General features: G+C 45.3%; 7 protein-coding genes across 7 annotated transcripts; 2 read left to right on the top strand and 5 right to left on the bottom strand.

Moving 5' to 3' along the window:
• Positions 1 to 505: 505 nt before the first annotated feature.
• MELLADRAFT_36766 (uncharacterized protein) lies at positions 506 to 670 on the bottom strand (the record flags this gene model as incomplete). Its single annotated transcript, XM_007411280.1, has 1 exon — positions 506 to 670. A coding segment is annotated over one exon (165 nt), but the record flags the coding sequence as incomplete, so codon positions are not given.
• A 53-nt stretch (positions 671 to 723) lies between these two features.
• MELLADRAFT_78123 (uncharacterized protein) lies at positions 724 to 3,771 on the bottom strand (the record flags this gene model as incomplete). The annotated part of the gene is made up of 4 exons (XM_007411279.1): positions 724 to 2,146; positions 2,224 to 2,950; positions 3,023 to 3,475; positions 3,612 to 3,771. 3 exons carry the CDS (start codon positions 3,366 to 3,368, stop codon positions 724 to 726), a joined length of 2,496 nt encoding a protein of 831 aa, XP_007411341.1.
• Positions 3,772 to 4,507: 736 nt separating this feature from the next.
• MELLADRAFT_88096 (uncharacterized protein) lies at positions 4,508 to 4,938 on the bottom strand (the record flags this gene model as incomplete). The annotated part of the gene is made up of 4 exons (XM_007411278.1): positions 4,508 to 4,525; positions 4,597 to 4,656; positions 4,732 to 4,842; positions 4,912 to 4,938. 4 exons carry the CDS (start codon positions 4,936 to 4,938, stop codon positions 4,508 to 4,510), a joined length of 216 nt encoding a protein of 71 aa, XP_007411340.1.
• Positions 4,939 to 7,855: 2,917 nt separating this feature from the next.
• On the top strand, positions 7,856 to 8,644 carry MELLADRAFT_64214 (uncharacterized protein; the record flags this gene model as incomplete). Its single annotated transcript, XM_007411258.1, has 2 exons — positions 7,856 to 8,134; positions 8,210 to 8,644. 2 exons carry the CDS (start codon positions 7,856 to 7,858, stop codon positions 8,642 to 8,644), a joined length of 714 nt encoding a protein of 237 aa, XP_007411320.1.
• Positions 8,645 to 9,073: 429 nt separating this feature from the next.
• MELLADRAFT_64215 (uncharacterized protein) lies at positions 9,074 to 10,326 on the top strand (the record flags this gene model as incomplete). Its single annotated transcript, XM_007411259.1, has 3 exons — positions 9,074 to 9,847; positions 10,229 to 10,243; positions 10,273 to 10,326. 3 exons carry the CDS (start codon positions 9,074 to 9,076, stop codon positions 10,324 to 10,326), a joined length of 843 nt encoding a protein of 280 aa, XP_007411321.1.
• A 558-nt stretch (positions 10,327 to 10,884) lies between these two features.
• Positions 10,885 to 12,000, bottom strand: MELLADRAFT_107684 (uncharacterized protein; the record flags this gene model as incomplete). Its single annotated transcript, XM_007411277.1, has 2 exons — positions 10,885 to 11,397; positions 11,455 to 12,000. The coding sequence occupies 2 exons, from the start codon at positions 11,998 to 12,000 to the stop codon at positions 10,885 to 10,887; spliced, it is 1,059 nt and encodes a 352-aa protein (XP_007411339.1).
• Positions 12,001 to 14,373: 2,373 nt separating this feature from the next.
• On the bottom strand, positions 14,374 to 14,801 carry MELLADRAFT_88098 (uncharacterized protein; the record flags this gene model as incomplete). The annotated part of the gene is made up of 4 exons (XM_007411276.1): positions 14,374 to 14,391; positions 14,461 to 14,520; positions 14,592 to 14,702; positions 14,775 to 14,801. The coding sequence occupies 4 exons, from the start codon at positions 14,799 to 14,801 to the stop codon at positions 14,374 to 14,376; spliced, it is 216 nt and encodes a 71-aa protein (XP_007411338.1).
• Between the last annotated feature and the right edge of the window lie 581 nt (positions 14,802 to 15,382).

Raw genomic sequence — 15,382 nt, forward strand, 5'->3', positions numbered from 1 at the left:
TTTCCAATGGCAAAACCCCCCCAAAAAAAAACATCCATCCTTTCCTTCATTCCTTCCTTCCTATTTATTCATTTATTCTTCCTTACTGATTCACTTCTTCATTTCTTCTAGGTTTCCCATTCCAATTCGATTGACTTAACCCATACTCACTACAATCTACTACATACTCCGATACTCTTCCCATTCGAAGAAAAAAATCCCTTTGAAAGTTTACTTTTTAAGAAAATGATTCGAAGGAAACTGATAACTCATAGATCGTGTCATACTACCTAACCCTTTTCCATTCCCATTGCCCATCAAATTCCCTACCACTCCTCCTCCTGCTCCTCCTGTTCCTCCTCCGCCATTCCCTCCAACACCATTCGTACCTAATTCTCGTTCTTGAAACCTCATTAATTCAGCCAAGAATCCGATATCTAACCCAAAGAAAAAAAGTCACATCACATCAACTTCTTTCCCTTTTCATTCATTGGTTTGAATCAAATCTTAAACCAAATCTATAAACTCAACTTGGACAAATTCCTTTTCTTCGATTCGAAACAAACTCATACGATTCTTTTAATGAGATCTTATACCGATGAATCAAATAAGCCAAGACGATGGTCACCGATCTAGATTTACCTGCTTTACAATGTACATAAACGGCTGATGAATGTAATAATGCATCATCTGTTGTGAAAGAAAAAGAAATCCATCAGTTCAATCTTTGAAACAGATGATGGGTCAAAAGTATTTGGCAATGGCTTTACCTAAAAACTTATTAGCTAAATCAATTCCATCCTGTACTCCTACTTCTTCGACAAAATCTCTCAATGAAATCTTCATATATTTTTCAATAAATTCAGTTTCATTTGGATGATCATCAGTTTCATTTGATTTATATGATTCAACTTCAATGGCTACATTTAAGATTCGTTTGATTTTCATTTGATTTAATTTTTCATAATCTTCACTTTCAATCGGTTCAGGTCCTAAATAAAGAAATCCAGGTATGATCGTCGAGGTCTTAAACCTTGAATTACTTTGATGACTCAATGCTTGTGTAGCTGAATCCGGTGAAACTAGTTTGCCTACTTGTGTGGGTGATGATTCAGATGGTGGATGATGTTGGAAAATTGATGCAGGAATTGATGTACAAGATAAAGATGAAGCTCGATTGATGGGTTGTGTGTGATGTGAGAACGGTCTTTTTTGAATGGGTGAACTGTTGGTATGGTTTTTGGGTGGAAAACAAAACCCACTTGAACGACCTACACCAAGGTTGGTTCGATCGACTCTAGGTGTATGACATGATACTGGTCTTGCTCCTACTCCTGCTCCAAGTGGTGATGGTAATCTAGAACCTCCTGTGTTGGGTGATAATCTAGTGTATCCTCCTTCAGATGATAATTTAGATGACGATGCTGCACTTGTGCCATTTTCATTCAGATGATGTGATCTTGGTGCACTAAGTGATGATTCAGAAGTATCAATCCTTCGAAGTTTAGGTGGTTTGTTCTTTTTACTACTTTGAACCGTAAGCTTATTTCCCAACATTAATCGAAGTGATTGTGTATTCGAAGTAGATGAATCACAAGCTGATGAACTAGCTGATGATGTCGTCTCCGGAATAATCAACTTGGGACCTTTTTCAATCGACGGAAGTGACCCTTTCAAAGGTCCACTAGGTTGTAACCTTCTTAAGCCTTGAGGTCCTGATCCACTTGAAACCTCGTACTGCTCTGATCGATCCGTAGGACTGATCATGTCAAAAGCCTCACTCGAGTCGTAACTGTTTCTTTCACATTCACCAGTCACTAGCCATCGTTTAGCATCCGGATTATCAACAAATCTCTTGAAAGATTCATTGAGAAAGTAAAGTCCATGATTGATACGTTTTCGTTGATGTAACACATCCAACAAGATTGTACCAATGGCTTCTTTGGGTTTCTGTCTTGAATTCTCATCCGACGCCAAATCATCATCAATGACACAGATGTCCACTTCATCTAAAACTTGACTCGTTTCATGGCGGGATCGATGAGTTTTCTCTAGCTTTGCATAATATCGTTTACCAACTTCGGTAGTGATGAAAGAGCCAAGTTGAAATTGACCATGATGTCCTTTTCGAAATCGCTTGATTAACAATGATGGAAAGTTAACATTACTTGATAATGAAAGAGAAAAAAGTCAGAACACGATGAATGGATACTTGGAAGACAATTTTATAAAAAAAGAGCTCACATGGACCCTTTGAGTCGACCTTCAGACCCTAGATACTGAGGTAAGCTCCTAAGATCAATGATCAAAAGAGACGAGTGAATATCGTTTTCTTTCCCTCTTCCAGCTCTGTTCATCAAATCTATTAGTTGATCTGCATTGACAGGTGTAGGTTGGATAGGAGTAGCTGCATTTGAAATTCGGTCCGGTAAACTAAGAAGTGATCCAGTAATCGGACCAAGAGGGGAAAGGTTTGAACCATCAGATTGAAGTTTGAGTGATCTTCGACGTTTAGCAGATGCAATCGAATTTCGATGAGAAGGACTTTTGCAATTGATGGATGTTGACCTTGATGGTCTGGTAGAGAGAAAAGGACTTGAAGTATGATTGAGATGACTTGTTGATGTACAGTCTACGATTTTAACACCCAGACTTTCAATAGATTGAATCTCATCTTCGGTCATAGGCATTGCCGGTTCGGGTGAAGAAGCAACGTAAGGTGAAGCCCAAGAGAAATGAGCACGATTTCGAACAGGAGTAGAAGGATCGTTTGGGGTCGGATTCCATGAGATTCGTTTTGAGGCAGGAGATAAAAGAGATGAGAGGAGTGGAGCTCCAGAGTGAGTACGACGATGTGGAGAAGATGAGGAAGGATGAGGTCCAAGGACAGTGTTCGGATGGATGAAAGCTTTAGGACTGAGTGGCGAAAGGTGATGTAGACGTGGTGAGGAGGATTCCAATGAGATGGCATCTGAAGAATTGAAGAGTATTTGGTCAGTAAGATATTGGAAGGGAGAGAGTGAGTAGAATAGTTGATTCTAACCTTTTGGACTGATGGAATGTGAACCTGAACTCCATCTATGTTGAAATCGTTTAGAGTCACAAGAATGAGATCCCAAGATAGATTGTGACTTGAATGATTTAGTCAAGTTGGAAGGGGTGAGTTGTTGGATTGGAGAAGATGATGAAGCAGTTGGAGTTTTGATTGAAGTTAAAGGACTGATGATATGATCTTGATTTTGATTTAGAGAAGGATCAGACGATGAGGAGTGCCAGTTTGAGTTTGAATCGAGAGATAAGACGGGTTTAGGTGAAGATGATTGATAAATTGAGATTGAGTTGAAAGTAGGAGTAGGAGGTTGAAGTTGATGTAGATTGAGATTCATCATCTTGGTGATAGATTGAGTAGGAGTGATGAGAGATGAATCGAGATCTGAAGAGAGTTCTAGTTGAGAAGAGTTGAATGAAGTAGGATGATTGGTTGTTGTGTTTGAATCTGAAGATGATGAATCGAATGAGTTAATGAGAGATGAAGAATCAGATGAGTTGGATGAGTGATTGATCAAAGTTGAAGAAGTTGAATGATGATGAGTTGATGAGTTGGTTGAGATTAGTTTAGCAAATGAACCTACTAATCTATCGAAGACTGATGAGTCAGATGATGAAGATGATGAAGATGAAGAGTTGATTTTCTTTTTTGATGAATCTGATTTGATCATCTTCAAGAGTCAAGTCAAGTGAAGTAGTGAAGCTCAATCGAGTTGATATAGTCTTGGTGATGATAGCTTGGATTGGATTGAGAAAGTAAAAGTAATCTGAGATATTCCACTCTATCTCTCTCTCTTGTTTCTTTGATTTGGTTGTCGTTGTCGAGTAAAGATTGAGTTGTTATGGTTTTGAATGAGAATCTCAACCAATCGGATTGTCAAATTCAATTCATTAACCCTAACAACCCATCCATTCTACCAATCTACTCTTCTCACATAAATCACTCATTCACTACCTGTCTTCCTCACTCATCCGCCACTCCTAATATGCATAAATCATCTTCTTGTATTCTTCTTTCACTTTGACAAAACCATGGGCTCTTGAATTCACTCTCCAGTGATAATCTCAGAATTCTCAAACCCATGCCCTCCACTACAATGTAAATTCTAAAATGAGGACGAATGAGGAATAAACACATCATCACATATGACTCAGACAAGACGCCGCATTTTGGTTGAAATGAGTTGACAAGATGAGTACTGGATTGAAAGGTAAGTCAACAAAAGGCAAAAGTTGAGACCGTGACAGTCTTGGACGCGGAAAACGTCTTCAGTGAGAGAATTTAGAAATCTCACAAGAGAGGTCCTCAAATATACTCAGCATCGGCAGAGATTAAAAAGGCCAAGGTGAACAGGTGGACGAAGGTCAACAGCAAAGCATAGATAAGGGGGAATAGTTCTAAAATTCAATTTGACCAACTGTTGATAATAATAATGCAATTACAAAGCAATATATAGATTATAATGACAACAAATCATCTCTAATGTTTAGCTTTTTCCTAAAGAAATGCAAATATTTCAAAGGTTCAGAAATTGAACACCACGAGTGGACATTAGAGTTATGACTCACCTTGTTAGCAGTGGCCGATGCACCATCTTTAGCCTCATTCATCTTGTCACCAACTGCATCCTAAAAGTTGACAAAAACGTATTAGAAATCTTGATCACGTTAAAAGCAAAGATGAGAAAATAATTCAAAACTTACTTTAGCAGCAGATGCCCTGGTACCCATGCTAGCGTCGCTGTCTTTCGCCACATCCTTGTTAGCTTCTTTGGAAGCAGTGTTTGTGAGCTCGCTGGCCTTGTCACCGACGTACTAATCACTCGAACATTAATCAGAATTAGATCAATGATAACAGACAGAAAGCAAGACATGAGTACTGACGTTTAGGCTGTCTTTAACAGTTTGCATGATGATATGGATGAGATTTTTGGGCTGTGCTAAAGACGAAAGAGAATGAAGAGAAAGCAATGGTATGATTAAGATGAGACAATGGTAAAGAAGAAAAGTAAGAGAAAGAAAAGAGAGAGTCTGGAGTAAGAGGTAAAACGCACAAAGTGAGTTTTTGAAAGATTGGTTGTTGGTGATTTGAATGATGACTTGGGGATGGGAGGAGGAAAGAAAGCGACGATTGAGGTCAGCTTTTGTAGTCGAAAGTAAACGGTCAACAGGCTCTGAAAATGAAGAATGACGTCAACTTCAAATAGAACTTAACCCGGTAATGGCTTACACCATTCTCCACTCGATGAAGATCGGCGCTCACTAAAGAAAGGTAAATCACGGTCTGTCGATCCGGCACAAACGATAACCGAGCCAAAAAGCCATCATCAACTTGCTTCACTCGCAGATGAGAGACAGTAAACTCATGAGGCCTTTTGATATCCTAACAGCACTTGCTATGGTAAAACTCATATATGAATCAAAGTGTTCGTCTTCACAGAAGTTTGATTCGATGAGGGGTTTCAAGCTGATAGTTTTGAGGTATATGAAGCGACATACATCAGCTTGAAAACGTACGTAAAAAGTATCTCCAACCTGGGGTCTACGAATTGAGGGCAGCTCTCATGAAGATGTTTGGGACACTTGTGAATTTTTGAACAAGACATGAAATTGATGACATACCAATGCGCGGATGGGGATCACCAATGATTTTCAGGTGAAAGTCAGGCAAGCAGTTTTGGCTCATTGAGTAAGAAGTATTGGGTTGGTCTTGCGCGACCTTTGGCCTCCATCAACTCATGGTCAGCATCGCCACGCAGTACGCTTGCACAATAAAGGAAATGACAATTTTGCACATCTTGGCCAGCGGGGGAGTCACACTAATTTGGGTAAATATTCAGTTGCCATGGCTTGGGAGCGGAGAAGTATCGTCTCAAAGAGACGCAATATCGAAACGTAGTAGCAACCCAAAAGATGGGGAAAGGACCAAACTTATATAAGTCCAACTCGCGTGGCCCCGACGGTACAAGTACCACGTACCTCCGAGCGCCAGCGAGGGACTTACGCGCAATCTCCAAAATCTGGCGTGAGATCAGGGAGGGCTTCTGCCCAAAATCTCTTGTCTCACTCCCTCACTTCAAACACTTATCAACACATGTTGAGACTATAATGAAAAAGACGCGCAGGACTGCCTTCTATAATTTGCCATGCTCAATTCCCCAGCGGCCCATCACGTTTTAATAATAGATCCCAAAAAAGGTTCTGGGCCATCACCGGGGCCGCCTGAGGTTACATGTGCTCCCAACGCTGCGCGTCAGAAAGCTTTGCCTCAGCGAAAGATTTAACTACAGTTGGAAATGCAGTTTGGCTTTGGCATTTGGCATGATTCACAGTACATTGCTCATAACAGATCCAGTAGGCCCGAGCTGGAAGTGAGTAATATGTCAGTATGAATGTTGCAACATGAGGTCATTGGGTCAGGCAATATAACTGACCACACAATCCTAGTAGCTGCGCAAGCACTCTACCTTTCAGACGGAGAATTCTTGGGGGCTACCCAGTTTGTTGATGTTGATTTGAAGTTCATCTGCCTGAGCAACATTAAAGCAAAGGACGGGCAAAGGAGAGCATTAAGTCAATTGCTTACACAGGCATATGACGAGCATAGAATCACCTGCTCTTGCACGAATTCACGCCATATAGTATCCCCGTTGCCTGCATCATATATGCAACCTCGTATACTCATCAAGACACTTCGTATCAAGCGGCGCGAAACTGGGCTATTCCCACGCAGGTCATGTCGTTGGGGTCTTCGGCGGAGGAAACGATGATCCAAAAAGTTGAAGATGAACTGCCAGACATTCATCTGGCTGATTTCGATGAATTCGATGATCTCCACAGTTTGATTAAAGAGCCTTCGCGTAGTTGATGATGATGCACGGTTTTTGGCGATGCTCGTGGGGAACGGTCCATCCACGGCTTCGATGAATGAGTCCACGGTGAGGCCTTCGCCCTCAATGGTGTCGGTGATTCTCCCAATGACTCCCTCTAGATCAAGCAGGGGGTCCACGTAGGGTGGCATATTGCGAGGTGATATACAATAACTGGGTCGAGGCAGAGAGATCCTGAGCCCTTTGAAGGCAACTGTGCGAGGTTGCGAAGTCCTTTTGTTATCTTTTCTTTATCAATGGATAGCAATTACAAGTCTCATGAATGGCGGACACCCACCCCAATCTGCACTGGTGTGAAACACTTTCAAGTTCAGGCGCAAGCGCGTTAAAATGACTGTTCCCTTTTCATGTGACTTCAAACCATGACTCGGTAGAATGAATGGGACTCAAACTTTTCGATGGGCACTAAGCAATATATTAGCTTGATCCGAGGGTATGACCGTTTCACTTGGATAAAACCAGGAGCTTGACGCTTGGCTAGTCCTTTGGTCACCTGCCGATTGGGCAGTTGTTCATGTGCACCGGATCCCAATAGGTATTCCGATTATGGGAGACTCACAACTAGTGTCACATCATCGGCGCTCTTGCACACGTTTGGCAAGCTGGAGGTGCTACGGTGACACGAGGAGGGACCCAGCGCAGAGTGTATTTGCTGCATTCGGTTCAGTTGAGGTGCCTTTCGGATGCGGATGGTATATCTCACATTGCCAATAGATTTCAATGTAACAACTGAGGGGGGCAAGGGTAAGCGCCTCGTTTGCTTCACTTATCGCAAACTCATGAGGTGTTTCGATTCAAGCAAGGAAGTGACCCCAGTTCGCTGACGCCCTCATTACTTTTCATGACGGCGGCCCACTGAGTATCTTGAAGCCCAAAAAACCCCCCAGCGTTGATATCAATTCTCCTGCCTTTGATATTGGCCTGATTATTCCTCGTCTATGGAACCGGGAGTTCAAACTGCGGACAGCAGGCCGTTGCCCAACACTGTAAATCGTACCATCCTGGTGTTGAGGTACATGGCCGAGCTGGATATCGCTCCAAAACAATTCATGGTCACTTTCATGTCGTCCATGGAACCGGAGATCAAATATTGTCGACGCCTGATGAGGACCGGCCTGGGGATTGAGCAAACCCGTTCAATCATCAACAATTTTGGCAAACACACAAAGTCTTGCGAAGAAGGTCGTGCGGCGTGGGAGGAATTGATATTGGACCAGGTAGGTCGCTTCCTTGGTCCGGATTGAATCATCACAAAGGTTAACATCTGATGGTGATGATTCACATCCCTTCAGGCTTCAGACATCGTGAATCATCAAGGATTGCCCCGCGGACATTTCCCTACAGGTGCATATGTCAGTTCAAACAGAATCACCGCCGACTTTTTCAGCGAGAGTTCTGAAACACTTCGCGAAGAGCAAGTAAAAAAAGGAATGAGCTTCCTATACTCACTCATTCATCAAAAGGTCCAAACCGACCTGAATCATCCGCCTGAAGGTGAACAGGATGACGAAGCAGATGAAGACAATTCCTTCACCGATTGCGCCTCAAACACTGCCATGGCCTCTGTGGACGGTAGCCCAACGGTTGATGGTGATCTAGATGAAGATACTGTAATGTCCATGGAGAACCTGGTATTCGTCAAACCTTTGGACAAGGACCAAGCTCGTCACAAGCTGGCAAAGGTTCAAGCACCTCGTTTCTTAATCAATCAGATGTATTCGAGCTGATATATGGGATGAACCACGTAGGTCCCCATCTTGGTTTGTGCAATGATTGCGAATACCGGGAACCGTCGCAGCAATGCCCTTCAAACCGCCAATGGTTTGATGGGATACGCGGGTGGAATATCATGTCGAATCAATGAGTGGCTGCATTGCCACGGAATCACGACTTCAAGGTCGACTACGCTCGCCGCTATGGACAACCTGCGCCGTGTACAAGAAGATCGTTTGATGGACGTGTTCAAGCTCAATCATAAGCTTCTCCCACTGCTCATATACGACAACATCGATATCCAACTGAGAATTCATAATACCCGTGTAGAAGCTTCGTCTCGCCTATTTCACGGAACCTGGGGATTCTTCATCGTGGTGAGGGCTTGTCTCCAGGCGAAGTGTAGCACGGAAGTAGCCCGACTGGCCTCTTTTTTGGACGCAATGGCCTTAGCCGACAAGAAGAGCGTCCATCTGTCATCTTTTTGCCCTACCCCTGCGGAAGCGGCACATTGGGTGTCAGTAGTCAAGGCGCAAGTGGCGAAAGCATTGAAAGAATACGTGGATCACCTCCCTGGCGCGCCAGACAGGCTCAAGCTCCCTTCACTGATGACCAAACCGCCACCCATTGACCCCATTGACATGCACTTACCCAATATACATTTCCTACGAATGATAGACGCGCCAGATTCTTCAGCCGAGGGTGTCTCGCGGGTCCTAGACGAGGTCATTCGGCAAATAGGTCTAGATAAGAAGAAGTACGCGGAAAGCCTGCTTGTAGCCGGAGGTGACGTGGGCTCGAATCAATTGCTCAAGAGCCTGCGTCAGAAGCGGTTTCCTCCTATTGACTCCGTAGAGGGAATCCAATGGGTGCTCTCCATCTTTGGTGGGGCTCATACAACGTGGAACTTCACAAAGGCTCTACTAGGTCACCACTGGGGGAAATCCGACAACGGCGATGACACAGGAGCCTGGCGCTCGTTGTTTGCGTTGGGAGGAGAATATAAAAAACCTCCGGCGACGCAAGATTTCAACACGATTATGCGCTCGGCCCGCATACTTCATAAGGCCAACCTGGTTCATATCATAAGGTCAGCGTCTATGTATGATACGAACTGGAACGCATGTATGTACTTACCCACCCTTGGTAATTCAAGAGAGACATTCGAGTCCAACCACGAATTAGATTTGACCAAGGCGAAAGACTGTGAACGTCTGGTAGATCAAATTTGGGATGTATATTTTAGTGGAACATCATTAGAAGAGGCCAGACTGGCGTTCGACTCAACTCGATACAACTTGATGTTACGGCTGCGAGACTTCGCCACCGTGGTCGAGGCTCACGAAGCCACCCGCGCGGGGGATATAGGGCGTCTCATCCTCGTGTGGAAACATTGGGCTGTGATGGCCCAAGGCATTCAGGGGTTGTCAAATTATGCAAGACACATCCCGCGGATCGTCTTGTTGCTAGAGGAAGACTTACCTCGAGAACTGGCACATGCAATTAAACATTGCCTCCTGATTCCGTCTAATGAGAGGCCAGATCATTGGCTTCCGATTGATGAATACCTCGAGATCAGCATCTTCTATCTCAAGCAGGTTTATAATAACACGGTAAGTAAGCTCCACACATGGTCAAGTAGGCGTGCTCTGTTCATGACGGAATGTTGACCAAGCCACCCTTTGAGCGCCCTTAGGGGAATGGCACTGACCTTCGACGCCTGATGGATCGACTCTCCAACATTATTTCTTTGGTAAGTTTCGAGCAGATCCTCAAAATTTCATTGCATGAATTGTCACAAAGCTTAAAACATTTGAATACAACCGCCTGCAGCTACGAAAGCTAATGCAGCTATTTAAAATTCACTCTGGACACACGTTACTCTTTCAACCGAGCACCAATTCCATTAGCCCTCAGTCGATGGCGGCGTTCCTGGCTTATGCAAAGGCAAACCTAGGTAAACAGGCGGCCAGGCGGCCTTCACCTAAGGTAGGTAATATACTCAAGGTAGGAGGGCGGAATATGATCAAGCTCATTCGAGCTGACCAAATGGCGGGTCGTAAGTCGAGGTTTTGTTGGGGGGCAGCGGACGTGTTGTCTTCGTGGGACAGTCAGGGTTCAGACTTGCCTGGAGAAGAATGACATCAAATGAAATGAAAGATGTTAGCCCAGAAACTCGACAAGTGCTCATAATACTTCAGCAGCGCCTGAGGCCAAGCCATCTCGCTCTGACAATGAATATGGACATTCATTGTCAGAGCGAAATGGCAAACAGTTTAACCGCTTTGATGAAATCGCACCATGGAAATACCTGAGTCGCCCGTTTGTTTGATGGGGTATTTTCGTAGCAGTGGTCACGTGGGCGTTTGGGGGTGGTGTCTCGAGGTGCAGGGAGGGGTACCACCGGACTCCTTGGGGAGGTTTGTGCGACCTCATTCTGTGCAGTTGCCGCAGCCTCTTTGGTCAATCGTGCTTGACCTCGCTTAGCCGCCGAGTTTGCCTCACGTTCCAATTGTGCATGTTCTCTCTTTGCAGCAGCAACAGCCTCACGTTCCAGGCGTGCCAGTTCCTTCTTCGCAGCAGTGTCATTTTCTCTTTGGGCTTTCGCGGCGGCCCGTTGCTGAGCTCGTTCAATGGAAAGTGCTTCCTTCAGGGCGGCCCGTTGCCGCGCTGCTTCTTGCTTTTCTCGCTCTTTCTTTTCGAGCACCGCCGCCCTCTCAAACGCCTTCGCCTGGGCGTCCCGTAGTTTCTGTAAGACTCGGGCCTCCTTGGTCGCAATTCAAATGGCCTCGAGTCGATGCTTTGAAAGCTGTGCCCCCTCAACTGATTGGACGAGTTTGGGCGGCCCGCGCGAAGGGGTGTCCCTTCGATTTGCAGCCAGGGCAATAATGTCAGTTGATGACTCAAGGTTCTTCCATTCTAAGAACTCGTCGAAAAGTACAGCGAATTGCCCCGAGATGGCCTCGCTAGCCAGAACGACTCCGAGATCCTCAGGATCTTGCAGAATATCAACATTCTTAGCGAGGTCCCAAGCTAAGTCTTGGCCGAAATAGTCGTCAGGCCCTAAATGGCAAGGCTCAGGGAAAGTGCTGTGCCAAAAGTCATTGAACACCCGAATCCATCGGGAGACCAGGTTTTGGAGAGCCGGACAGTCCAATATGGGATCATCAGGGCCACAGAGGTATGGAATGGGGCGCGAATCGCCCAAAGGGAAGTGAGGAGGGTCGGGCAAGCTTGCGAGCAATTCTTCAAGGGCGACCTCGTCCATTTCCAGCGCACAATCAAAGTTCACGTTCGTCATAGCCGGTTGAGCCAACCAGAGGGCTTCCGCCTCATCAGGCTCGCAGTTCGAGCAATCACAGACACGCATATCGGACTCTAGCTGCCGTTTCTCTTTGGCAGCGACAACCGCGGAATCGTTGTCCAGCGGTATGTAACCGTGCCTGGATGAATAATCCGAAGGCTTCAGCGGCCTAAGTTCGAATGATAATAAGAGAGTCACAACTTACTCCAGATCAACCGCGAGGGCAACACGCAGGCAGACTGGCGTGATAGCCAGCGCATCCATACGGTCGTCATCGGTCATGACCATGGGCGTTTCAAAATCATCAACACTATTTTTTCCGTTAGCTCAAAAGTGTTCGACCAACAGAAAGGCCAGGCCTCGACGGCGATCCCTGCCACATCGTCCAGACATCTGGACGAAGTTGCACGGGTCTTGGCGCCCAACAATGACCACACGTCGAACCCTGTGCCAGTTCTGGCCTAACCCTAGTGCAAGGGTACAGCAAATGACGGCGAGTTTACTTGCTACAAACACCTGGACCGCGTGAACTTTTGCGTTCTCGCCGGTGGTGGCGTGGTAACGCCGAGCAAAATCCGACTTGCCATTTCCAGCCTCGGTAGGTTGTCCTCGGGCCAAGTTAATCAGCTCTAGATAATCCAATGTTGCATTTTGAGTGCCAGAGTAAATCAGAGTCGGAGGAATCGATGATGTAGGTATCAAAGTATGATGGGTAAAGAGGTTCCGTAATGAGGCTTTCAGCGGGCGCTTGAAGCTTCTTCTGATTAAACGTAGTTCTGGCCGGCTGAGCTCAGCGCGGACGAATCGAACATCACGAGTGTCAAGCTTGAGGTTTCCAACGATAGCTTCAATGGCGTGAGGAGTGCAAGTGGCTGACATCAAGAGTAAAGGCACTTTGTCGGAGGCCAAAAAGCGACGGGCTAGTTGTCCATAAGAAGGTCGAAAGGCCCCACCATCGTGGACTCGGGACCAGCTGGCCAGGCGTTTTGCTTGACCACTCTCGACCAAGCCCCAGGTATATACCATGTGGGCTTCGTCGACCACATTGAGTACCAACCTTGTTTGGAAACGAGCATCCGTCCACATACGATCAAAAACATCGCTCGTCAAGGCTACCTCTGGGCTCTAGTACCATGTGAGTCGAACATCAATTAGAAATTGTCAGTTGAAACTCTCATTTATTTAGATGACGAGAATGGAACTAGGGAAGGGGATGGTCAATACCACGTAGACAAAGTTAAATTTTCCCTGAATAATCGCATTGCAGGCCTCGTGTGTACAGTTGGCTCCTGTCAAATTGATACCTTTCAAATGCACAGATTCCTTCTCGCTGACCTGTTTCGACAAAGACTCGAAATTGTGAGCTCAATTCCAGGTATGCCCGTAGCTGCGCCAAAGGAGTCTAGCTGACCTGGTCGTCACCTAGAGCATCCAGAGGGTTGATGCTCAGCAAAATTGGTGCCGCATGCTCCTCATATGCCAAATAGACCAATTCTGGCACTCGGCTTTTGCCAAACCCAGTACCAGCTAATAAGAATGTTGTTTGGCCGTTGATCAAGTTTATCACCGCCTCGACTTGCTGGGGTCGGGCAGGATATCCATATTTAGAACGAAACAAGTCGCCGATGATTACTGCTTGCTGTTCTTCACTGATCCCTATAAGTTCCGCTCGTAGTTTAGGACGTGACGTATTCGATTTGGCTATTCGGAGAGCCAAGCATTGGAGGCGGACTGACTCCTACGTAGCATTCTGAGAGGTGACGTTTGTAGAAATGATATAGAGGGTTTCGGAGGGTGGTGATATGATGTGATGTCACTGTGAGGGGGTGTGAATTTCGTGTACTTGGCAGAAATTCCTTGTTTGGTGCAGCTGATCGAGAAACTGCAGTTTCTCTTGGAACTTTTGTATGTTTTGTCCATCAATCAGGGGTTTTGGACGCCGCAGTCGTGCCCCAGTCATGTACGGCCCCGGTGATGGCCCAGAACCTTTTTTGGGATCTATTATTAAAACGTGATGGGCCGCTGGGGAATTGAGCATGGCAAATTATAGAAGGCAGTCCTGCGCGTCTTTTTCATTATAGTCTCAACATGTGTTGATAAGTGTTTGAAGTGAGGGAGTGAGACAAGAGATTTTGGGCAGAAGCCCTCCCTGATCTCACGCCAGATTTTGGAGATTGCGCGTAAGTCCCTCGCTGGCGCTCGGAGGTACGTGGTACTTGTACCGTCGGGGCCACGCGAGTTGGACTTATATAAGTTTGGGAAAGGACGGTCTCTCAGGGTTCAAGGTCTCGACAAGACGAGAGGCAAAGGTTGGAACACGGGTCAAAAGGCTCAACCGCAAGCATAGAGAGAACAGTCTAAGATTCATTTTGGCATACGGTGGATGATAGTAATACATTTACAAGGGAAAGTGGGGATCATAGTGGCAACAAAGGATCTCTAATGTTTGGCTTTCTCCTAAAGAAATCAAAATCAAGCAAAGGGTTAGAAGCTAGACCACAAACTCATGACAAAATGTAAACTAACCTTGTTGGCAGTGGCTGATGCACCGTCCTTGACCTCGTTGATCTTGTCACCGACTGCGTCCTAAATGTGCACGACAAAGTGTTAGGGATACTGATAACATTAAACATAGGAGAGAATAATTCAAAACCTACCTTGGCAGCTGTTGCCCTGGTACCCATGCTGGCATTGTCATCTTTGGCAACTTCCTTGTTGGCTTCTTTTGATGCAGTGTTTGTGAGCTCGCTGGCCTTGTCACCAACGTACTAATAATTCAAACATTAATCAGAATCAGAATCAGACCGAGGAGAGGAGTTCAAGTGAAGCTGACGACTAACGTTTACGGCGTCTTTGACAGTCTGCATGATGAATTGGATAAGATGTGTTGAGTTGTGCTAGAGACGAGATGGAATGAAGAGAAAAGAAAATCATAAATTAGAAAAGGAGACGATGGTGATGAAAGAAAGTAAGGGAAATAAAAGGAAAGGGTGTTGCGGGAATCTAAGACGCACAAGGTGGTTTTTAAGAAGATTGTTTGTCGAATGATTTCAATGATGGTTTGTGTTGTGGATGGGAGAGAGAAAGAGAACGGCGATTGAGGTCAGCTTTTGTAGTCGAAAGGAAATGGTCTCGAAGCTCTAGCATGACGTCAACTTCAGTTAGAACTTGATCCGGTAATGACTTACATCATTCCATGAAGATCAACGCTCTCTATGAAAGGCAAATCTTACTCCTCACTTCTGCCATAACCGTATGGTCGAACAAGTCCGGCACAAACGATAACCGATCGGAAAGGGCATTAGCCATTTGCGTCATACTCTGAAGTAAGTCTATCACCCCTGCGCATCTCATACGGGTCGTCAGTTGATGTCCTGACTACACGTAACGCTTGGTATGGTAAAGCTCACATGTGAATCAAAAAGGTTCAGTTTTACTTTGATTTCAT

The sequence above is a fragment of the Melampsora larici-populina genome (assembly GCF_000204055.1).
Source record: "Melampsora larici-populina 98AG31 unplaced genomic scaffold MELLAscaffold_24, whole genome shotgun sequence".
Classification (NCBI taxonomy): Eukaryota; Fungi; Basidiomycota; class Pucciniomycetes; order Pucciniales; family Melampsoraceae; genus Melampsora; species Melampsora laricis-populina.